Source organism: Pholis gunnellus (assembly GCF_910591455.1).
Source record: "Pholis gunnellus genome assembly, chromosome: 15".
Classification (NCBI taxonomy): Eukaryota; Metazoa; Chordata; class Actinopteri; order Perciformes; family Pholidae; genus Pholis; species Pholis gunnellus.
The window spans coordinates 4,038,279-4,062,254 of NC_136542.1; the positions used below are offsets into that span (position 1 = coordinate 4,038,279).

Genomic DNA, 23,976 nt, shown 5'->3' on the forward strand with positions numbered 1-23,976 from the left:
TTCAGACTTCAAGTCAAAGCTCCCGGAGAGAAACCAGCTGTCAGTCCTGCTGCGTCACGCACGGTCCTCCGCAAGGGTCCACCGGCGGTTTTGGACTCCAAGAAACCGCATTCAAAGCCACGAAACACGGTGAGTAGTTCCGATGTTTCTCTTTATGTCTCATTTCTTTTAAATAACAGACTAATCCTTTTTTTTGCACTGTGGAAGATGGAAATATTCATCAGAGAAGATGAGAAATAAGTTTTACACTTGGAGAAGTCTACACTTGGAGGTTATTAATAAGAAAGTGTATAGACTGACTCATAGTAACAATGAATAAAAAAAGCAATTGTGTAAAGAAAAAAAAGTAATCTGGAATATTACAGAGATTTAATAAAGTTAGAATAAACCACAATGTGGAGCCCACAGAGACACTTTAGGGGAGGAAATGAAATAACACAGGCAATACAACATAGTTAAATCTTTATAGAAATATCATAAATATAATTTCACTCAGGATCCATTGATGATTTTCCGAACTGACCAGGTGCCGGTGTACAGAACACAAGACTCTGCTTGCCTTCACTGACTGACGAATAATTGGTAATCTGGGTGGATAAAAGCTTGTATAGCCTGAGGAGAAAGGCTTTATGAGTTGTTGAGAGATGCAGGAATCTCCAAAATGATTTGTTTAAATGTTGATTGTGCTCAGGGTGAAGAATACCATTGAAATGAGAGGACAGAGGAATATTTATAGGTGATTATAGATGATCTCGCAAAAGAAAAGCCAAACATTTGCTGATTCCAGCCTAAAATGTGATGGTGACTTTGATGAGGTTTTATTGTTTAGCACGACTTTCTTTAATGTATTCTTTAAGTATTCAAAGTATGTGATGACTTTAACATGTCTGCAGCACGAGTTCAGCAGTTCTTTTCAGTGTCTTCTTAAGCTGGATTTTGAAGGGTTTCATTGCCAAACACTGATTTGTATCTGAACTAAAACATATAACTCAGACATTTAAGGACAGTTTTCAATTAGTGTATTTGTTGACGGGCATAAAATGAACAATTTGGGCCTTAAACAAGTCATTAAACAAGCAAAAATGTCACATGATCTCAAATTTCAGGATTTGACACCTTTCTCTGTTTTGATATAATTGTATAATGAACATTTTTAGATTTTGGTCGAACAAAACATGCAATTTGAAGACAACACCGTTGGTTCTAGAAACATGTATTAGCATTTATCACAATTTGATGTCATTTTATGGACTAAACGATTCATCGATTCATGTTAGAAAACAGCCAACAGATAGTTATTAGCATGAAGTAGGGCAGCTCTGGTCATTAGCTGCCTTAATACTTCATCTGTGAAGTTATTGAGATGCCCACAAAGAAGATTACCACCTCCCAGTGAAGATGACTCCATTATGTTGCTCAACTCTGGGCGTTTGTTGCAGCGAGTGTGTTTGTATTTGAGACGGATCAGACATGCTGACTGCCTGTCTTCTCTCCTCTCTGACATTACCTCCCCTCTGACTTCTTGCCTGTCGGTGGTGGAGTTTAACGGTCCTCACTGCCGGGGCATCCGGTCATCATGGTAGACGGGGTCAGAGGTGGTTTGGCAGCTCCAGCCGACCCCCCTCTCTCTCTCTCTCTCTCTCTCTCTCTCTCTCTCTCTCTCTCTCTCTCTCTCTCTCTCTCTCTCAGTGGTGCAAGAAACCCTCAGTTTTCCCGGTGAAAACAAACAAACAACCTCTCCACATGTGACAAAGGAGACGTTTTTAGCTCAGTTAAGCAATTAAGTGATGAGACAGCGGAGGGAAATCATAAGGCTGCTGTTTAAAGTTAAAGTGATCTCACATAAAGGCTTTTCCCTCCAGAGGTGTGTCTTTAAAAAGCATTGATGACGATACATTTCAGCACATCAGTAGGACTTATTATACACGCTGTGTTATATTTGTTGGAATGTTAAATCCACACATCTTCAGTGACTTTAGAGCTGCAATTACAACTATTTATTTTCATTATCAATTAATCTGGCTAACATTTCCCTTTATTAATCATGTAGCCCATAACATTTTGGAAAATATTGAAAAATAAACATTTCTCCAAGTCCACAGGACTAAGAAAACCAACTTGTAAATATGTTGATTATTTCTGTTCAACGACTAGTTGATTAATTGACTGATTGTTTCAGCCTGAAATGACTCTCTCCTCTGTGGATTGAATAAAAAAGCAAAGCATGTCTTTCTCCAAAGCTTCAGGTTTTCATCAGACATAAACTTCACTAACTGCAACCACAGATGCAGCTGTTGATTATCTGCTGTGGTCGATGGCTGCAAACCAAACCACAGAACTCACTGTTGAATCATTCGTCTCCGTGTACCTTCAGCTTGATGAGCTGCTTGAACAGAATCATTACCACACTGTGATTTAGAACTGATTTATATACGTGGCGATAGTTCAGGAAACGCTGCAGGGCAACAAAACTGACTGTGAGACAAGACTGAGGCTGATACTTTGTGTTGTTTTTATTGTTTTGTGTTGTTGGATCAGATGAGGAGAAGTGTCTTTCTGCCCTCATAGATTCTGTTATGCTGTTGTTGGCTTGTGTCTCCCATCAGTTACAGTTTCCACTCTTGTTGCCCTGGCTTGTTGCTCAATGTGTAAAAGCCTCGATTAGTCACAGTGACTAACTCTTGACATCTCTTCTTCTTTTCTAGGGAACAATGAAGATGCTCCTGCCTCTGGTAACCCTCCAGCTGCTGTTGGCTCCAGTGCTCATGGTAAACTCCCAGTGGATGAAGACATTCACGCTAATAACAAACAATGAATGAATGAAAATATACAAGTATTATAAGTTAGATTTGGTTGACAAAACAATCAAAACATTTAACGTCCCTGTTTGCAAAAGTTCAGTTTAAAAATGAGATAAAAACTGAATGAGATTTGGTTTGAAAGCAAAGTTAAAGCATTATTACAGGGTTAATGTTGTTTGTTTACATTGTGATGAGTGTATAACTGTGTTATAACTGTGTGTGTTGTGTCCAGGTGCCCAGTGTGGATCACTGGGACACGTGGGGTCCTTATGGAGAATGCAGCCGGAGCTGTGGCAGCGGAGTGACCATGAGAACCAGAAGCTGTATCACACACAGGTACGTCTCCTACCGACCTAGCTACCTACCTACCTACCTACCTTCCTATCTACCTACTTATCTACCCGCCTACCTTCCTATCTTTAATGCACCTACATTTACAGAAACATGCCTGTATAAACACATGCACCCCCAGTCTGCCTCTCTTTGACCCTCTCAGCTCACCGTGAGTCCCTGAATACACACACAGGTTGTGAATAAAGCTAATTGAGAGGTTCATGGTTCACAGACTGTATCTTGAGCGTAAAAGAATGCCTTGAAGTCAGGAGGACGTGGGCTTGTCATGCATCCAGAGCAGACTGCAGGGAGGGGCCCTTTAATATTAAAAGGACTTCTCTTTCCTGGGTGTTGGCTGCTTGTGAGGATCACTCTGCTGCACACGTTGTTTTTTTTTAAAAGTATAATTTCTTTAAATATGGTTTTGTCCATTTATAGGTTGTTTTGTAACCTCTGACTGCACAGGACAGAGTGAGGAGTGTTGTTGTCAGCTTACATTGTAAATATTCAGAGCTGGAATCCAGCCGGCGTGTTGCCTCATGTAACCCATAATGTGATCTGTGCTCATGAGGGGGGAAGTGGTGCGTTCAAGTCTCTCAAAATCCTGTAGTATATACGAGAGGATAGCAAAATCGACTTAAACCAACAAAAGTAAATGTACTTATTCTGCAGAAATATGTCCAATGTGTTTAATATATTATTATATATGACACGATTAGATTTTAATGACTGATGCTTCAACGTGTAAGCAGCTTTTAATTGTTGAGCTAGTTTCAACTACTTTATATACAGTTTGGTAGTGCGGTCCAGTTGCTCTCTCCAGTGGGTCACAAGTTAACTCTGAAGGGTCAAGAGACGATTGAAAACAAACATGTTTTCTTTAATCTTTTGTGCACATGTTGTAACTCAAACTGTTAATATAAATGAAACAATCAGAGAAGTTTAAAGGAGAATTGTGGAGCTGCAAACAACTCATAGACATCTGAAATGTGACCAGAGGCTCCAACAAGACATGGTATCTTTAAATATGTGTTTTGGATGTGATGTAAAAAGTAACAAGAGATTTCAGATACATGTCATCCGTCATCCCTCATCCTCTGTGTTTGCTGAGTTTACACTCTTTGTGACCCTAAAATACTCACTAGAATATAGGTGTGCCTTATTGAGCAATAACTCAGAGGGAATTTGATGAACGTATTTGATTTGTTTTTGCCCACCAGGCAGAGCGTGTCTATAATGAGCTGTTTCTTTAACGTGTCCAAACAGTTTTTTGATTCATATAGTGTTGCATTCATGCGAAGGAGAAACTGTAGGACAAAGCAGCTTTGTCCTGATAGATCTCTGTAGGGTTGGTGATGTTTGGTGTTTTCCATTGATCTGTGTAAGATGCTGGTTTCCAACAAGTCCAGTCAGTCAGCCGATGACTCAGACTGTCTGTCAGTGAGTCTGTTTCCCGTCTGTAGCTGAATGATGAATAACAGGGAAGAAGTCCCGCCCACTGCTACCTATTTGGATGAACTCTGTCATATCTTGTCTGCCAGAATCACACCTTTAAATACTATGATTAAACTTCCGTTGAATCATTGGGTGCTTTACCTCCCATTTTAGGATAAAATGTCCTCACCTCATGGGATATAATCTATTTAAATTGTCTGCGATCAATAATGTAGCTTTTCTGTTATGTGCCATTTTATTTTAAATATACAGTTTGATGCTCCAAATATTTATCTTCCACTCCAAAGTTGAAAAGTTGAAGGCTGGATGCTGCCGCTGAGTGTTTGGACATGTTTTCGTTGGGTTTGGCGTGCTGACAGGAGCGTGTCTTGTTTTTACAGCTTAAGGGCAGGTACTGTTTGAGGTGACTTAATCATGAGTTATCAGCGTGGCTGCTAGGGAGGATGGCGAAAACAATCCGCTGTCTCGCGGTTCAGCAACGCATGCACGGATGTCTGTGCTAGTTTTGGGCTCAACGGTGACGATGTTGAGGCTTCTCCTGATGCTGAGAGCTCGTTTTCTTTTTTATGACATGCAGAGATTAAAGAGGAATGACACTTAATGTCTGAAACTTGTCATTTAGAAAGTCTGAGCTGACATTTTTATACGTGCGCCGCGGCCTCACCTAGTCATTATATGTTTGTGTCACAGCGATGACACATGAAGTGTTAATGAAAGTTCAGTCAGAAAAGATGCAAAAGGGGGATTTCTAAAACACATATTCGTGGCTTAAAGGGGAATTCCTCGTGAAAGCAGTTGTAAAATGTTGTCTGGCTCGAAAGAGAGGTCCATTAAAAGATACTATCCTTTTGCATTATAGGAAATGTAGGATCCAGCGTTTTTAGAGCTTTACCTATATTAGGGACTAAAAGTCAGGATATCTGCTTCACTTTTCACTCTCCTTTGTTAAATATGTCGCTAACAGATCCCACAACTTTCTACAAAGTGCAATGCTCAACCTCTGGAGTACCTCTTTAAATCATTAAAGCTCACAAAGATAAATCACACAAGACATCACAGATGACTTTTCCTCTTGTCTCTGTGTTTTAAGACGATAATGTGGAAAACTCTGCCTCCACATCAGGTCAAGCATCAGGTTTAATCTGTAAGAACATCACCCAGTCGCGTCTCATACTGATGCTCTTCTTTCTACACACAGGGCTGATGGAGGACACAACTGTGTGGGACCAGACAAGTCTTACCGCACCTGCAACATCCAGGTGAACAAACAAACAAACCAGAAACAATGTATTGCTTTTGTATTATGTGTCTTCCTTAATTAAATAAAGCAGATATATGTTGTGTTAATTATATTTGATTGAAGGATATTTAACTTTGTTCTCCCGTCGTTCCGCTCTCAGGACTGTCCCGAGGGATCCAAGGATTTCCGTGAAGAGCAGTGCTCCCAGTTTGATGGCACTGACTTCCAGGGGAAACTCTACAAGTGGCTGCCTTATTATGGAGGTCAGAAGCAAAGTAAAAGTAGTATTTGCAAGAGCATATAAAAAAACCCTAAGATACATATAAACATACATCTACCAAGGTGCCACGGCTGTGTAACATAAATGAATTAAGGTCTAATTTAGTAAATGACCTTCATTCTAAACTGAAGCTTGTGTCTCTGACAGCTGAGAACCCCTGTGAGCTGAACTGCATGCCGAGAGGAGAAAACTTCTTCTATCGTCACCGCAGCTCTGTGGTGGACGGGACTCCCTGTCACCCTGGACGGAGGGACGTCTGTGTGGAGGGAGTCTGCAAGGTAGGCTGCTCAGAAAACGGAACACGCACACGAGTTTAGATCAACTATGATGCGATAAGAAAGGTGAACAACTAGACTGCATAAAAACAGACAGAACTTTAGATCCATGCATGCTGCTCTCCGTCTGACCCTGTCCTCTGCCCGGAGCTCAGATAAAACTTCAGTGATCAGTCTGTCCATCCGTCATTTTATTCGTAAATCAAAGTCACAGGAATGAAACATGTCAGGGGCTCAGAGGGTTTCCAGGGTTTCATTAACCAGAGTGGACACAGCCAGAGGAGCTGAGCAGCAGGATGAAGGATTAGTTTCACTATGTGGTAATATCAAACACTTGTTCTGATCTCATGTAATTATCGCAGCAACCATTTCCTCATGAAACACCTCCACTATTTAACCTCTGACATCATGTCTTCATCGCCTCCTCTGTGGGGAGCAGCTGTCCAGAACCCGCTCTGTTCTCACGTCTTATTTCTGAACCTTATTGTTCCTTTGCTTTTTAAACCTTCTCGTATTTAACCTCCAGCTCCAGATTTCTGCTGCGTGGTTTTGAGATTGTTACTTTCACAGAAACATTGTGTTCCCACAGGTCTACTTTTCTCTTACGCCTTGTTAAACCTGGTCTTGTATTGGTTTAGTTTGGCGACTGAAACCAGCAATTTTGTGCCTGGACTTTTGCCCGTTTGAGGGTTTATGTAGTAAAGTTGATGCAGCACATTTTTTATGTGCAATTTTTATTTGTGTGTTTATATTCCTTGCTCGGCCACCTCGCACTTAAATAAACATTATGTGGGTTTTATCATACCTGTAAAAGCACAGCTGTTGGAACAGACTTCATGCACACAGCACTTCTACTAAGTGTTTCTCCATCAAATCACTGCACATCAAAACTCTCCTGTACTTGAGTCTGAAGAGGGAAAAAAGATGAATTAGATTCCTACAGATTCTTCTTGACGGTTCTGCAAACTGTTTAGAAAGTTTGGAGTATCTGCGTCACATATCTGCATCGTCATGCGTGCAACGCAGCTTCTTGCATCTTGTTAAATCAGGTCTTGTTTCGGTTTGGTTTGGCTGCGAAAACCGGGAATTCTGGGACTGGACTCTTGCCTTTCTGAGGGTTTATGTAGTAAAGTTGTCTCAGCACATTTTTTATGTGCACATTTGATTTTAGTGTTGATATTCTTTATTCACTGTGTCTTATCATCACGATACCTACAGCTGTTTGGATTCTTTACTGTGAAGAGGAACGAAAGATGAATTACATTCTTTTTGAAGGTTCTGCAAACTGAACATTTTGATTATCTGTGTTACATATCTGCATAGTGATGCATGCCACACAGGTTCCTTCACCTTGTAAAACCAGGTCTTGTATTGTTTTAGGTCATCCTTTAAAAAAAGGCCAATCTCAGATTCTGGCACCAACATTTTTTCTGATAAAATGTTTCCCTACTTTTTCCCTCCTCAGCGTCTCGGCTGTGACAACACGTTGGAGTCTCTTCAGCAGGAGGACCCCTGCCTGCAGTGTGGGGGCAACGGACAGTCCTGCTCCCAAGTCAAGAACAGCTTCTCTGTACGCGACCTGCCGACCGGTACGCTGCACATTTATAACTACCAGATGTTTTCAATCGTCTCATTTGATTTATCTGTCGCTGAGGTACCAGAAAGCTCTGATTTCTGTAGTCTGAGTTTGCAGCATTCCGTAGATCGTGTGTGTGTGTGTGAAATGAGTTGCATCTCATTTTCATCTCAGGCTACAACCAGATGTTCATCATCCCTGTTGGAGCCACCACCATCAGCATCAGAGAAACAGTGGCCACACGCAACTACCTTGGTGAGTTTGTGTTTCCAGAAAACAGACTATTAGAGGATCAGGAGAAATAGTTTACAGCCTGTAAGTACTTTTCTGATTGTATTCTGTACATACAATGACTGTAACCTCTGTGCACGGCCAGCTATCAAGAACCTGCGTGGTGAGTACTACCTCAATGGCCACTGGGTAATTGAGTTTTCCAGGGCGACACCCATTGCTGGGACTATGCTGTACTACCAGCGAGGAGCTGAGGGTGACAACGTCCCCGAAACCATCATCGGCCGCGGCCCCACCACCGAACCCCTCGTTGTTGAGGTAACATAGATTATTTTCTTTGTCTGTCAAATGTTTCGCTCGAATTTGGGCCTAATTTCAGGAACATACACAAACATTAGGATTTAACCTCTGGGGACCATGAATAATATACGTAGTACACTCATGGGAGACCTGAAAAATACGTTGTCTTGGACAAAAGTGACGGTCAAAAGAAAGAGTTGAAAGAAAGAGTCATAAATAAGGAGGTTTTGTCCTCGTAGGACCAGGAATCTGGCCTTTGGGCTAAAGTTTTGGACAGACTAGCAAACAATCTGAAGCGACAGATCTCAATCTTTATAAATGGAGTTTAATCTTTATGTCCAACCCTCTCCTCTCAGCTGATCAGCCAGGAGCCAAACCAAGGAGTGGAGTATGAATTTTATCTTCCCAATGGACGCTCCAGACAGGGCTACTACTGGAGTTTCGGATCCTGGTCTTCCTGCAGCAAAGAGTGTGGATCAGGTCAGAGTCTCAGACAAACACTGAATGCAGACCAGTACTTGTTTCATGCTTTTCTTGACCTGCTTCTTGTAAAATGACAGTTCTCATTCTTACCGTCATCAGGCTACCAGTCTCGTTTGGTCTTCTGCACCATTGACAACGAGTCCTACCCCGACTATCTCTGTGCATCTCTGCCGAGGCCGCAGACCAACCGTACATGCAATCCTCATGCATGCCCACAGATCCGCAGGTAAACTACAGCAACATGTCACCTGTAAAAATGTGACATTTCAGTGGCAGAATCTTTAACAGCGTCCAGATTTCATTTAGTTCCATCGGGAGTGCTGCTTTTTTGTTTGTGCTCGTAAAAAAGTGGAAAAGGCAGCAGCTTGTTGACTGTTGGTGTGTTGTGACTGTCTGAAAGGATGGCGTACCTGTATCCACCACAGTTGTGGAGATCCTCAAAAAGGCCCAGAGCCTATGTGTTCAGGTAACTCAGGCTCTGTAGTCGTAGTGTTTAGAGTTTTAGCAAACACAGGGGGAGATCTTAATCATTTAGTCATTATTTTCTCGATTTTTAATATTTCTCTTAAATAAAATCCATTCTATACTTCATATTGACATCTGGAAAAGGAAAAAAATCTTTAGCTATGTGCCAAAAAATAATTCAGAAGTGTAATGAATGTCAAACTTCTCCCCCTTCAGACGTGTTTGACTCTATAGCATCTGTGTTTAACGCAAAGCCTCGTTCCTCCCTGTGGGGTGAGAACGAAGGCAACTGTCCAGCTCAGAGATCTCCTTTCAGCCTTTTAATGATCCTCATTCGTCTTGGACACACTTGACGTCTCACTCCTTGGAAACCTCCTCCTCCTCCTTTAACCTCCCAACCTGTGGCCCCTGTACCTGATCGCTGAGCTGGGCTGCTGCCGGATCGCTTTACTGTATAAAAGCTCTCTGTGCGTTAGTGTAGCTGGTGTGTTGTGAGGTGTTCGTTAAATGTTAAAGGTCGTCATGCGGGGGGGGGGGGGGGGGGGATTGTGTACATCTGAATGGGACACAGCAGCAGTGAGTGTGGTAGTAAATAGCCGGGGCTTCAGTCAGTGACTCTCTGGTATTTCCTGCTTCTTTTCTTTGATGCTGCTGCTCAGAAACCTGAGATGTTTAAGAAGCCCGGGGGACGCTAACTGCACTCTCTTTATCCCTCAATTGAAAGATATAGACCAGGAACGGTTGATGTGTTTGTGTACATGTGTGCTAACAGCTGGGCAGAGGTAAAACTTGAGTGTTTTCCAGTCTTTGTGATTAATGCTTCTAGTCATCAAACTAACCACAAGGTGCAAAATACTTTCTATCCTTCAGCTGCTGGTTTCTGGGTTTTCTTTAACGCTGCAATCTCTAAAAAAGGATGTGTTGTTTTTAACATGATCGCGTCTGGTAGTTTAGAAGTTACTTTAGTAGCTTTGTTAAAACGATGCATCCTTTTATACCCTAAAGGGTTTTATTCCAAATCTAAAGAATGCTTGTAACTGGGACCATTGCTGATGGGATGTGAAATACATCTTTAGTTCTCAATTCATCATTTAATTTAGTTTTTAGTCGAGCAAAAATGTCAAATTGATCTGCGTCCAGCTTCTCAAGTTTTAAGAGTTGTTTCTTGTTTTACATCATAATCATACATCATAAAAAAATAATTGGTTAAGATGCTCTTTAATGCTGCAGTCTGCCAAGAATTTGTATGTCAAAGTTCACGTCATTGACAAGAACAAATATGAAGTGGGGCTGAGATGCTTTAGATTGCCCAGATGTTCACATTTCCATCCCACATTGTACTACACAATGAAGCTCTCTTCATTTTCTGTGCTCTACATTACTACGTCTCCTGACTTCTGTTTGTCTTCTCTCTCCTCTTCCTCACGTCGGGGGGGGTTTTCCCAGCTGGAAAACCGGAGAGTGGAACACCTGCTCCGTTACCTGCGGTGGAGGCTCTCAGGTGCGCAGCGTGCAGTGCGTCTCCCATGATGCCGCGGGCCCCCGCGTGGTGGAGGATGTCGTTTGCGCCGCCTACGCAGAGGCACCGGCCTCTCTGCAGACCTGCAACATGCAGAAGTGTGCAGAGTATCAAGCGACCAGATGGAGCGCGGTGAGTGAAACATCAATTTATACAGCAGAGTAAATATCATCACTTCAGCAGGAAAGAAGAATTTGAAAATGTCTTTTTTTCTCTTAGTTTGTCTCGTATTTGTCTATAAGGAAGATCAGATGCTTGGCTCTGTGACTTGACTGTAATCATGAATGCAAAAGTCTTAGATGTAAAACCAAGATTACATGAGCATCCCAAACTGAAGCTGTTTGAATAGCGAGTGCACCGGATAGAATTACAGACTCTTAAGAAACACAAGCTGCAGATTTAAGTCCAGATTTATCTTTTTACATAAAGTATAGTTTCTTTTCTTGCACTTTATTCAAATGACTTTGTGGGGCCTCCACATTCAAGAGCAATCTGTGCTGCTGTGTCTGCAGTGCTCGGTGACTTGTGGTTCAGGCGAGCAGACCAGGGACGTCACCTGTGTTGGTTCAGGAGGAATGCGGCTGGAGGAAACATCCTGCAGCGCTCTGCTCCGCCCGACCGCCGCCCGACCCTGTGAGATGGCGGCCTGCCTGAGACAGATCGGCTGGCACGTCGGGGACTGGGGCCTGGTGAGCGTGATAGGGACCAGCAGACACAAACAACACTTCTGACGCTTCTGTGCAGTTATTGTGGCTGAATGTGAAGCATGTATGTCTCTTTCAGGTAGACACTTTTCACTGGTTATAATCTCGCTCTCGGTTTTCCTTCAGTGCTCTAAGAGCTGTGGTTCCGGCTCACGAGATCGACAGGTGATCTGCTCCGACCGAGAGAGGAACCTGTACCCTGTGGCTCAATGTAACGCCAACCCCAAACCCTCCGCCGTGGAGCGCTGCAACTCCCAGTCCTGCTACAGCCCGCAGGGTGAGAACATGCAACACGAGCCCCTGAAGTAGACATGCTTTCTTTGCTCACAATTCGTCATTTTGCATCTGTTGTCTGTCTGAATGTAGTGCATCACATGGCATTTTAATGAGACAAAATGTTCGTTTCACTGCTCTACACACCCGGTTCCTGCAGCTCTGTCTTTAAATAAAAGTACACAGTGATGTTCAAGTTCAGAATAAATGATTGAATCAATAAGAACTAGTTCGGATGAACAGAAAACAATTCACATCACATTATCTTAATGTCTGTCACTGTCAGCCTTCACTGAGACAATTCAACCACTCACCTTCACCGTATACTGAGCTGCTCTCATTGTTTTGTGTTTGTTTGTTGTGTTTTTTTGTGCAGTGGTTCCCAGCTTCCAGGACACACGAGGACACGACAACACACAGACCGTTTTCCAGCCTTATGTGCCCGACCACGCGACGGGTTGGACTCAAATCTTAAATTACCTTTAACGCTCGGTTTATACTCGCTTTCTTAAAAATCTACATTTGTGTAAATATTTTAGCAGCCAAATCTAAATCCCACTAATGACAGTTATACCAGTCACTCTCTGAAAAAAAAAGATACGAGGCATTTTAGACCAAATGATATGTGTGTTAACAGGATATTTATAACAGCAAGTCTTATTTATTTTTTAAACCAACCTTTTCCATTAAAGTTAAAACCAAACAAAAAAAGCTAAAAGTGTGATTGCACCCTAATAATTGCTTCCCCTCAGTTCCCCTGAACCCCATCCTCTCTGCTGAGAGAGCCCCCCAGCCCCTGTCCCAGCACTAATTATCCAGGCCTGATTGACATGTTTTCAGGGGTCCATGGACATTGTTGGCCTGATTAAAATATTTCCAAAGCACTGAAGTGTGCAAGTGCTGGCTCTTGTGCTTTTGGAATGTTTTGGCATTCTGCAGCAAGAATTTCAAGTTGTGTGTGTTCATTTCCTGTGAGATTGTTTATTCTGACGACTGGAACTTCTTGTCCCAATTCACTCTCCTCTGTCTCCTGCTCCATCTTTCCATCAACAAATGTTTGTGGTTATTTGTATGTATGTTTTTCCTTTTTGTGGTCTTTTGTGTCGCAGCTTCCCGTGAGGGCTTGCTGTGTGGCCTCCGGCACAAAAGCTTAGACTCCATTGTACATTTCTAAAGCGATGTGTGAACGTCTCTTTCGCTTTGCGTCGTCTTGTGTGTATGTTAATTCGCCTCCCGCTTGGTTTCATCGCAGCCCGCAGGCCGGAGACGGGCTCGAGCCAGACGAACACAGTCCACGACCCTCACGGCTCCGCCCCGGCCCTCCACTGCAGCCAGTCCCATTATGGCTGCTGCCCGGACGGACGCACTTCAGCCGGGGGCCCCCAGGGTCTGGGCTGCCCACATGTCCCAGCTCCCACTCCTGTCCAGCCACACTGCTTCCAGACCAGGTATCCAGCTCCAACTTGTCATTTGGCTGAGGGAACATATGGATCCTGTTTTACTTTTATGGCCCTCTAACCAGAGATTGTTTGGTGTTACCACTAAGTGACCACAGCGGTTTTCTTAGAAATGTCCGAGTTGCACATTTTTGTTATTTTTGTACCTTCAGTACAAAGTGTTTTCTTGTTCGTTCCTGTCAGTTACGGATGCTGCCGAGACGGAGTGACGGCGGCTCGTGGCCCCAACAGGGAGGGCTGCATGGAGTACGCGGCCCCTGCACCCACTGTAAGCAAACATCAAATGTATTTATTTCACTTCTTTACTGTGGTGACCAGACGGGCTATGAAACCGTTCTTCTAATCTGTGATGTCACGTTTTCCTCAGGCTGCTCCTTCTCTTCCCACTGAGAATGGAGCGCAGTGCCGCATCACCACCTACGGGTGCTGTTATGACCGCACCACACCTGCAGGAGGACCCAACGGAGAGAGCTGCCCCAACCCACCCAACCACAGTAAGAGACTGAGCAGTTGCAAATACACTATCACACATTGATCTTAATAGGAAATGAGTAATATTAATGGAAGCAGGGGGAAATATAAATTATTCACTTGCACACATATCCCCAGTTGATCCAGGAATTCTAGTTTTCAACATAATGCTTGTGATCAATATAAATTCAGTTTTGTATTTGTAGTCTTGGTCGTGCCAAAGAAATGTAGCTGATTGTAATGAAAGCTGTTGCGTTAGAGAAGTGTTGTTAGTCTGTCGGGTCTTCCTAGAAAAGTTCCTTCTTGAGTAGTAGTTTAACAAAACAATCCCACCTCGGGTCCCCTCACTATGAGCTTGTTCTGTAGCTTTACATTGGGTCATATGTTCTTCATCAGATGATGATGTCAACTGAGCAAACTCTATCCATCGATGAAGACCATGTGATAGAGCTGAAAGTGCAGGAAAAGTTAGTAGTGAGTCCTGGAGACTTCATGTTGCTCTGTTCCTTTGCTGCACAGTTGAGCGCTCCATCTGCTCGCTGCCTCGCGCCGCCGGCTCCTGCAGCGGCTGGGTGCCGCGCTACTACTACGACGTCATCGCCTCCAAGTGCGTGCACTTCTGGTACGGGGGTTGCCACGGCAACAGCAACAACTTCATGACCCGGGCCGAGTGCCAGAGGGGCTGCCGGGGGGCTGCAACGAGCCAGCAGGGCCCGGGGCCGGTCGCTCCCGCCGCCGAGCCGACTTCTAGAAGAGAGTCCACCGCTGGAAGGACCGCATCTGGAGCAGGAACAGCATCTGGAGCAGGTGGATCCACGTCTGGAGGGTCAACAGGTGGGGGGTCACGCAGCATGGGGAGGATTTTCACGGTCCAGGGAGGATCGACCGGCAGCACCGGCAGACAGGCCACAAGCGCCGCCAGCCATGCCCACAGAGCCAGAGTCTCGCGCCCTCGCCGACCTTCCCCTCCTGCCGATGCACAGTACACCGGCCCAGCAGCGAGGTAAGACCCCCAAAAGACCCAGGGAGCACGGCGAAAAGCTCAGTCCCTGCCCCAGCACCGCCTCCACTGGCCCCAGAATGCCGTTTACAGCCTTCCTCCCCCCTGCTGACGGAGCCCCAGTCCACTCAGCCCTGCTGTGAGTGTGAGGAGGGCCAAAGAGTGAGCTGAAGGAAACATCATCCGCAGATCACAGATCACGTGCATCGTTCTCTTACCCCCCAAAATAAGATGATGAATCAATGTTAAAGTGGTTTATCATTGTGCTGATTGTTCCCAGCCTACATGCACGACACATTTATACAAACCAGATCCAGAATTGATATTATAATTATTATTTTATCAGTGTTTTTATGTGTGCAGTAAAATTCATCAATTACTAAGCATCTGTAATTTGAGAAATCAAAGTGAAGACTTGATAAATAGTCAATCTTGCCTTCTTTGACAAGCTTTTAAGACTAAATTAACAAACTTAAAGAGTAACTTAACAGCCCCTGGATGGCTCCGTTCGAAATCGCATACTAACATATTACTCTTATGAAGTATGGGTGCGCTTGAGCATATTAGTGAACAGTCTGCTGTTATAATCACACCGTTTCATCATTTAGTAGGCAGTAAGCAGTACACACTGATTGAGTATGTAAGTATGTAGTACGTAAGTATGTAGTACGTAAGTATGTAGTACGTAAGTATGCGATTTCGAACACAGCCACAGGCTTGTTGATGTGGAAGAGTACTTCAGGGTGTGTCAGTACATCATGACATCACTGTTTAGTGGTAACAGGTGCAACAAACCCCAAAACTTTCAACCAGGAAGGGCCGTGAAACAGTCTGACGTTAAGTTACTCTTTAAACACATTATATATTATTATATTGTATGATGTACATGTGCTTTATTTTATGCTTCATGCTCTTTCCACTATATGTAAACACACATACTTCTTGTGACGCTGATATAATCTACACCCCTACAACCACATCCATGCTACTGTACCTTGAGCTCCACAGACTTTTACTCTCACGCTTGCACCACCTTGTGTTTTTCCTTTAACCTCGACAAAACGTCCGGAGAAGTCGACAACCTCACAGCGACCCTAAAAATGGACGTCTCTTCTGTTTGAATGCTTCTGGGACTTTTCACTGTCTGTCTGGAGTTCACGTTAGTCGTCGTCCTTTTCCTTATTCGTGCCCCCGCTACCTCACTGTGTCCACCACCTTCGTGCTTTGTGTTGCCACCTTGATGTCAATTAGATCAAACTAATAAAGGTTCTGCTGTGATGCTTCATGTTGTTGGTTCTGTGTTGTCACTAAAACTCTGTCTTTCTCCACCTCAACATCCGTGTAGTTTGGTGTCTTAGCTACGTCTTCGGGGGACATCGTTAGTCGACTTCTTTCTGGGAAATTTGTCTTTGATTTGTAGCGCACATAATTAGCTGTTTTGCGGGTGAAGGTTGCATTGTTTTGTCTCGTCACTTTTCACGTTGCATGGGCCCTTTGTGTGCCAAAGCTGGGTTTCCTCTCTGTCTTTTCTCTCTGATGAACTTCTGAAGCCAGGTTGTGGGCGATCTTTATGCTTGCTTTGGTGACTACTAATAAAAGTACCAACAGCGGAGCATAAAGTGACTCTTTCATTCTCTTCCTCCCTTCAATCTTCCAACTTCCTCCTGATCCTCCGTCCTATTTTTCCCTACTTTCCTTCCTTCCTTCCTTCTGTGCTTGTATCCTCCTGTTTCCTCAGTTTGACCCTTGGAGTAGTGACCATCGATAAGTCTGACCCCTCCACGGTGGAAGCGTTAGTGGGCCAGACAGTTGTGCTGCCCTGCAGAGTCAGCCCGCCGCCGTCCTCCACTGTCAATGTCGAGTGGAGAAGAGATGGCGTCCCTCTGTCAACCTACAGGTCTGTAGAAACACACACACACACTCAGTATATTTCATTTTTCTGTCAATATTTGTGATTATTCTTTATCTATATGTTGTTTAGGCATCACCAGCAGCCCAACGGCTCCCTGTTAGTTGGTCCTCTCTCTAAGTTGGACTCTGGTTGGTTCTTGTGTGTGGCTACTCGTGAACAGGAGAGAGACCACCGCTACATTTACCTGTCTGTCTCAGGTAATGCAGTGCATTCGTATGAAACTAGTGCAGTTGAAAACATGCCTGTTCAGAACGGGCCGAATGTTCGGCCCGTGGTGTTACTGCTTTCTCGTGAACCTCTCATACAAACAACTTCATCCTCAACACTGTGCTTTCTTGAGTCCTGAGTAATACACCTGCAATGACATAACACACACACACACACACACACACACACACACACACACACACACACACACAAGTCACAGCTACTCACGATCTGAAAGCACCGGTAAAATACACTCTGGTTTGCAGGAAAAAAGACGAGGGACAGATTTTACAGCAAAGTAAGGAAGGCCCCAAAGCGCTTTAGATTCATTATGATGATAAGATATGCCTCCAGTTGGCTCTCTGCTTGTGTTGAGTCCAGGGTAGAGAAGAAGAGGTCTGGTTGTAATGTTTTATTCAGCATCAATGTGACATTAGCAGGCTTTGCCCAGCATCCAGCAGCAAAAGGAAGTGTAGCACAGAGCGCTGTTCGCTTGTTTATTCAAAGTTGATTAATATTGAACGTGCCACGTGTTCATAATTGCACCAAATTTGAGAAAGCACTCCCATGGGTCCCCAGCAATCCACCAAGTGTGAAGCAGAGTGGATAAGTGGTTCTTGAGATATGCAAAGGACACACAGACAGATTCCTTGCTTCATTGTTAGATCATTTCATGTATTTAATAAAACCACAGGAGATTCATTTTACAAAAATTCCTCTAAAGTGTCAGCAAAAATGTGCAGTTTTTACCTGCAGTGTGGAAGTAATTTGCTTTGTCAACATTTTTTTAACCTTTCCTCATTTGTTTTTTTTGTTAATCACTAAAGAAATACAAACACAAGGCATGCATGGATATAAACAGCGTGTAGATTGTCCAGTAAACGGTGGACTCAAAGAAAGCTTCTGAGGAAAAAAAACGTTCTCCCGGTATGCATTCGGCTAATTGGGGCCAGATTCGGTCAAAACCTTAATTTGACCGACTTTAACCCCAATTAGTCCGTCACACGGAAATCCCGAAGATCAGGGCGACGCTGATGTCATAGATGATGTCAGAGGTGGTGTCAGAACATGCTGACCTTGAAAAAGTTAGCCAGTCTTTATGCATGATGTGTTAATGGGACATTACGTAAGTTAATTATGACAGGAGCATTGACCCAATCGTGTGTGTGTGTGTGTGTGTGTGTGTGTGTGTGTGTGTCATAGTGGGATCATCTCAGCTGGTTCCTACCTTACGGCCCAGAGACGGTCCTTTCCCTCGGTAAGAACAATCTCTCTTTCTCTGTATACACAAAACGAGAAATTGAAGATTAAAGATACAAAACACCAAAATCAGTAAAGCTTAATATTTGTATTCTTTCCAATGGCCTCTGTAACGTGTAGCTGTGTTAAACGATGAAACAGCCACTGTCTCTGTTGTTTCTTCTCAGCTTCAGTATCGCGCGGTCGACCTCGTCTTTGCTGGAGACGCGAGCCGGACAAACTGCCAGACTGTCCTGCACGATCGTCCCTCCGTCAGCACTCCAGTCCGTCAGCATCCAGTGGACCAAAGATGGACACGCCCTCCGCGACTCCAGGTAAATGTCACTCTGCTCCACTGATTCATGCACTAACTGGGATTCCAAGGAACTTCCTAACTACTAAGTAGATCTTTCTGATAATATTTAAATAAGGTTTTGAAAGCAGGACTTTTACTAAGTATTTTCACGGCGTATTGCCACCTTTATCTAAGGTTTATCTAAAAGCTATTGTAGACGTATACACAGGCGTATTGTGCTGTGATGTTCTGGTCGGCAGTGCGAACGGGCGTCTTGACTCGCTGCTGTGTCGTTGCAGGTTCACCCAACATTCAGATGGCACTCTGACCATCAGCTCTCTGAAGTCTGCAGACTCCGGCGTCTACACGTGCACGGCCTCCTCTCAGCAGCAGCTGGAGCAGCGACAGCTGCAGCTCAGAGTCCAAGGTGACTTCTATTGTTTTGCATGATCACTGTCCCTCTGTGCAGGTGTCTGTTGGTGCTGTAATCTCACTTCAGCACCAGCAGAGGTCGGTATTTGTGAATGTCATGGAATATATATAAGGATATGCAGCATAATTCACTGGTTTGTGAGGATTTTTTAGGTTGAAAGAAATGATCTGATTTTTTTTGTTTCTGTTTCTGTTGTCCAGCCGACTTGAAGATCACCACAGCTCCCAACAACATCCAGGTGTCTGAAGGCAGCCGAGCGCTGCTCGCCTGTGTGGTGTCAGGAGACAACGTCAACATAGGCTGGTCCAGGTAAATCATAAGTATCCTCTGTTAGACGTGATTGTGATAAAAATGCTCTCACCTAGAATTAGTTTGATGTTCAGTTCCAGATTAATTAATTAATTACTTTGACTTAGATGTTCAGTTCAACAGTTAACCAGCGAATAAGTAAAAACTATAAAAAGTTATATAGTCTCTAAAATGATTCATAAGAACATTGCTGTATTATTTTTACTATACAAAAATGTGACTTTTTCAAGGTAGACATAGTCAGTTGAGTTGGTAAAAGAAGGTGCACAGAGCTCACGGGCCTTAACTGTCTCGCTCCTCTTTTGCTACAGAAACGGTGTCCCAGTGCGTCCAGACGGCCGTAACATCCTGACGTCCTCTGACGGCAGCCTGATCCTGAACAACGTCAAGCCTTCAGACGAGGGCACGTACACCTGCAACGCCTACACCGGCATCTACTCTGTGAGCGCCACGGCTGAAGTTAGAGTCATTAAAGACACGCAGCAAGGTGAGGACGATCATCTGGGAACAAAAACTACGTTTTTCAGACAACGCAACATAAAAAGCTCAGATCTGTTCCATACAGGTGAACACAGTGTAAAAGACTGACATGAGGAAGTCATTTCAAGATGAATTTACACCACACAATGTTCGCTGTATTGACCTGAATGTACAAAACTACATATCCTTTGTCTCTGTTGCAGGTGACGATGTGCCTCCAGAATGCGTGGACCAGCCTGATCTTGCCAACTGCGACCTGATAGTTTACGCCCGACTTTGCTCCAACTCGTACTACTCCAGCTTCTGCTGTGCCAGCTGTACCAGGCACTCGCAGAGGAGCGACAGGTCGTCCGGTCGTCTGGGCTAAAGCTGCAGAGGGTTTTAATAAAAACTGATGGGAGAGGAGGGGACAACCGAGGCCTAGTGTTTGAGACATCGCAGCTGCATTTTGAAAAAAAACCTTCCAACACTGAACTTTTGCCAAAAGTACTCAAAACTGCAACAGAAAAAGGGACCAATACCAGTAGATGCTGTTAAATCTGTGAACCTGGAGTTCAGGGAGTCTGTTTGTACACTGCTGCATTAAACACTGAATATGGAGACACTAAATAGGGGCCTTAAACGCACCACGTAGACCTGGAGAGTCTGTTGAATGTGATGACGCAAGAGTCAAGCTTTCTCTGTCGTTCTTCCTCCGCCACGTCTTTAAAATAAGTTATTTTCTCTTTGGACCTACTGTACGTGTTCTCTGTTTTCTAGAGAATTGTTTTACTTGCAGGTCATTAAAAGGATTTCACATGTAAATCCAGTGAAATTAAACTGTTTTTGACCACTGCTCTGTTTTTAATGAATATTTTTGGCATTTCACTGATAAAATAAAAAGAGCTTGTATTTTCTCTTCCTAATGTTTATTTGTATGTAATTATTTGATATTAAAAATAATATTTTGATAAAAGCGGTTGTTGGATTTGGATTACTGTGTGATTGGATGTTTGAACCACAAGGGGGCGCTCAACGTGACAAATGACGTGTGTCATTCAGCTTCATGTCGTTTCTGAACTGTGTTAACGCTCATTGAATATCGCTCTGCTAACATGACATTCCTTCATGTATTTCCATTGTTTTATAGCAGCAGGCCGGTATGTTACTGTTCTATGTGGCTGTTTGCAAGTTCTCAATTTGAGGTGTTTTGATAATTGACGTCAGGTGTACGAGATGATGGCCGCTGATGTCACGGGTCTAAACACAGGTGGTTTGTTTCACTCATGATTACATGAACAACTCCATCGCTTTCTAAAGTTATCTGTTAAAATGCCTCCTCAGAGGATTAATATTAGCTTTGCGATGAGAGAAGAGAAGGTAAGACAAGACAAATAAAGTACCATTTAAATCAACAAATACAACAACCTAAGACAATTACTATGAATTACATCACACACATGACATGATTTTTGTCTTGTTTGGAGTTTAGTTTACTCTTCTTAGTTATTAAATATCAGAAGAACTTGTGGTTTGTTTTTGAAAGATCACGACATCAGTTTATTGTAGTTCGGCTGTTTGCATCTTCTTACACGTCACAAAGGGGAAAACTGCAGGTTTTTTATGTACAACTTCATTTATTTTTAAAGTTTCAGGCCAAGTTTCAAATAGTTTCTGTTATTGGAAAATTCCTCTAATAGGTAAAATGTCACATATTCGCTTCATGAATTGATCTTTTTCACATTGTTGTTTACTATGAAGATGAAGATGATGATGTATCAGGTGAAACTGGAAGCTTTAAACATCAAACATGTGTCTTTGTAATGTTACTCTTGCTTATTTGTTGAATATCAGTGAAAAGGGAACGTTTTTCATGAGCGCTCTGATCTACTGGAGGCGTCCGGTTGTAGTTTAGCTGTTACTTTGCATTAACGCTGATCTGATGTTTGCATGAAGAGTTCTAGTCCAATACAAAACTCCCTTTATGAGAATCCTAGATTTATAAGAGCATTCACTGTGTCTAGCTTGCATTTTGTCCTCTGGCTTTACTTCCCATAATACAGTTCATTAGTCCCGTTCGTATAGGTTGATGATGTAACAGAATAAAGGTGTCTTTTAATTCATCAGACAGTTTGTAACTAACTTTGGAAATATACTTACTGATATAAATATACTTACTTACAAATACTGAGTTATAAATAAGCAGAAGAGCTTTATTCCTGTAATCAACTGTTTCCTCACAGCAGCTTCTAGATAACTCTAAAGGTCAGGGTTACAGGAGGAGATATAATTATCTAGTGCACAGATGTCACACACACACACACACACACACACATACACATACACATACACATACACACACACACAACGTTTCTGTTGCGGTCTCACACACTTTGTTTCCTGTTTGTGTGACTCCGGTGAACACAAACATGTTTTTTAAGGAAACAAATGGAGAAAATAGAACGTGTTTGTGTAGCTTGAAGCTCACTGGGGTCCTAACTGATGAATAATACTTTTGTTGTTTGATGAGAAATGCTGGAAATGAACTAGTTACTGTTCTTGATTATAGTTTTGAGCTACTTGTACTGAACAATTTCTGCAACTTCATACTTTTACTCCATTGTACTTTGTACTGCACTGCATTTATTTATTACTGCAGAGTCCGATGAAAAATACAAAATACTACCGAAAAAGAAATGAATGGTGCATTTGCAAAAACAGATGTTGCCTTTTCTATGAATACATTCTTTTTTGCGCTCCAGGAGTTTTATATTAATCTGCTTTTGAGTTGTTTTCATAAGACATCTTAAATTAACAACAATGTTTTTTTATTATTACAGATTTAAATGAGGATGCTAGAAGAATATCAACTAAGTTAAATGATCTCCACCTTATCAGCTGCAACATTAAAGAGATCAACACATTAATGCATCAGCTGTTATTATTCTGAAATGGTCCATTCTGCATACTGTGTATTTTTACTTTTGGTACTTTAAGTATATTTTTTTATTTTACTACCTTTTGTACGTTGGTTTTAATAAAATACAATTTTGAATGCAGGACTTTTACGTGCAGCAAAGTACTTCTACTGTTTTATTGCTGATCACCGCTGCTGCTGAGGGATTGTTTGGTCAAAAACATGTTTTAAATCTAGTTAGTAATAATAATATCTCAAATAATGGTTCATATTAAAATGAGATAGTTACAGTAACACTCGCACAGACTCTTTAAACTTTAAACAAGTCCACCTGATAAAGTTTAAATCTTTGACTGCAACATTTACTGCTCTCACGCTCTTCCTACAACTAAATAAAATGCATATTTCTGCACCAGATGACAGTAAACAGCTGTTGTAACAGATATAACACACATTTATGTTCATTCTGTAGCTTCAGTTGACACAGAAATGGAGGTTTTTCCAGCTGTTTGCTCAGAGACTTGCTTTGCAGTGAGGGGGGGGGGGGGGGGGCAGAGTTGCAGCTGCGCTCTGAGAGCCGGAGGTTGTGGTAAAGTGGAGGTTTGCACCTTCGTTGTTTCTCAGCACGGAGAGCGATGTGCAGGCTGCTCTGTGACCACATCCTCTCCTCTGCTGTCGCTCTCTGCTCCTCTGCAGGGTTTCGAGCTCCGGTTTGTCTCCCTCACCAACAACAGCTTTGACCTCCTTCTGTTCTCAGATGAGGACGCTGACTTCCTGTTGTCGTGTGGTCGCCTCACACTCTTACGTTTACTTTCCTGCTGAACGTGTTTCAACTAAAAGAACAACTTCTCTATTTATAAAGAGAACGTGAACCCTCATAAGCTTCTCTCACTAGATATACGACTTTGATAAAGTCAAATGATTCCTTTAAAATGTTGAAACACAGATCAGTTGATCAAATGTCACTGGAGAAACTTAGTCACCTCTCTGTTTGCTCAATGGAAAAAGTTGTCGAGACCCAAATGACAGCTTGTGAAGATTTTCCGAGCTGAGAGGTTTCAACATTATGCATGGAGGTGAAAAATACTTTCTTTCTCAGAAAACTGACAGAAATACCTCTCACTGTCTGTGGAAACAATGTATTTTCAGTGCTCGGATGAAATGTGAGAGTAATGTCTAATTCTTTGATTTTTAAATCAACCATTATAATATGAACGACATCTGATATGAGGATGAACCCGTGCCCTTTAGAAATAAACTGAATGTAGCTAATGTCTGAAGATGTCATGAGAATAATAAAACTTTTTTTTATAGAGAAATGAAAGCACATGATTGACAAAGA

General features: G+C 42.8%; 1 protein-coding gene across 2 annotated transcripts; it reads left to right on the forward strand.

Moving 5' to 3' along the window:
* paplna (papilin a, proteoglycan-like sulfated glycoprotein) lies at window positions 1-20,689 on the forward strand. Of its 2 annotated transcripts, XM_079174819.1 has the most exons (28): window positions 1-129; window positions 2,706-2,768; window positions 3,034-3,137; window positions 5,788-5,848; window positions 5,990-6,092; window positions 6,257-6,387; window positions 7,850-7,973; window positions 8,135-8,215; window positions 8,337-8,509; window positions 8,848-8,971; window positions 9,074-9,200; window positions 9,375-9,440; window positions 10,886-11,090; window positions 11,471-11,647; window positions 11,789-11,939; window positions 12,312-12,392; window positions 13,188-13,383; window positions 13,576-13,660; window positions 13,760-13,886; window positions 14,383-14,866; window positions 16,602-16,760; window positions 16,845-16,972; window positions 18,186-18,240; window positions 18,410-18,556; window positions 18,816-18,943; window positions 19,150-19,258; window positions 19,570-19,745; window positions 19,942-20,689. In XM_079174819.1, the coding sequence occupies exons 2-28, from the start codon at window positions 2,712-2,714 to the stop codon at window positions 20,103-20,105; spliced, it is 3,723 nt and encodes a 1,240-aa protein (XP_079030945.1). In that variant the 5' UTR covers window positions 1-129; window positions 2,706-2,711; the 3' UTR covers window positions 20,106-20,689. The 2 variants fall into 2 exon arrangements, with proteins under 2 accessions (XP_079030945.1, XP_079030946.1); XM_079174820.1 differs by lacking the exon at window positions 9,375-9,440.
* The last annotated feature ends 3,287 nt before the right edge of the window (window positions 20,690-23,976 follow it).

Excerpts from the sequence above, each read along its gene's own strand:
- paplna (XM_079174819.1), top strand. The coding sequence starts at position 2,712 with ATGAAGATGCTCCTGCCTCTGGTAACCCTCCAGCTGCTGTTGGCTCCA. Across the intron at positions 9,441-10,885 it reads CCCAGAGCCTATGTGTTCAG|CTGGAAAACCGGAGAGTGGA; the intron begins GTAACTCAGGCT and ends GGGTTTTCCCAG. Across the intron at positions 16,973-18,185 it reads CATTTACCTGTCTGTCTCAG|TGGGATCATCTCAGCTGGTT; the intron begins GTAATGCAGTGC and ends TGTGTGTCATAG.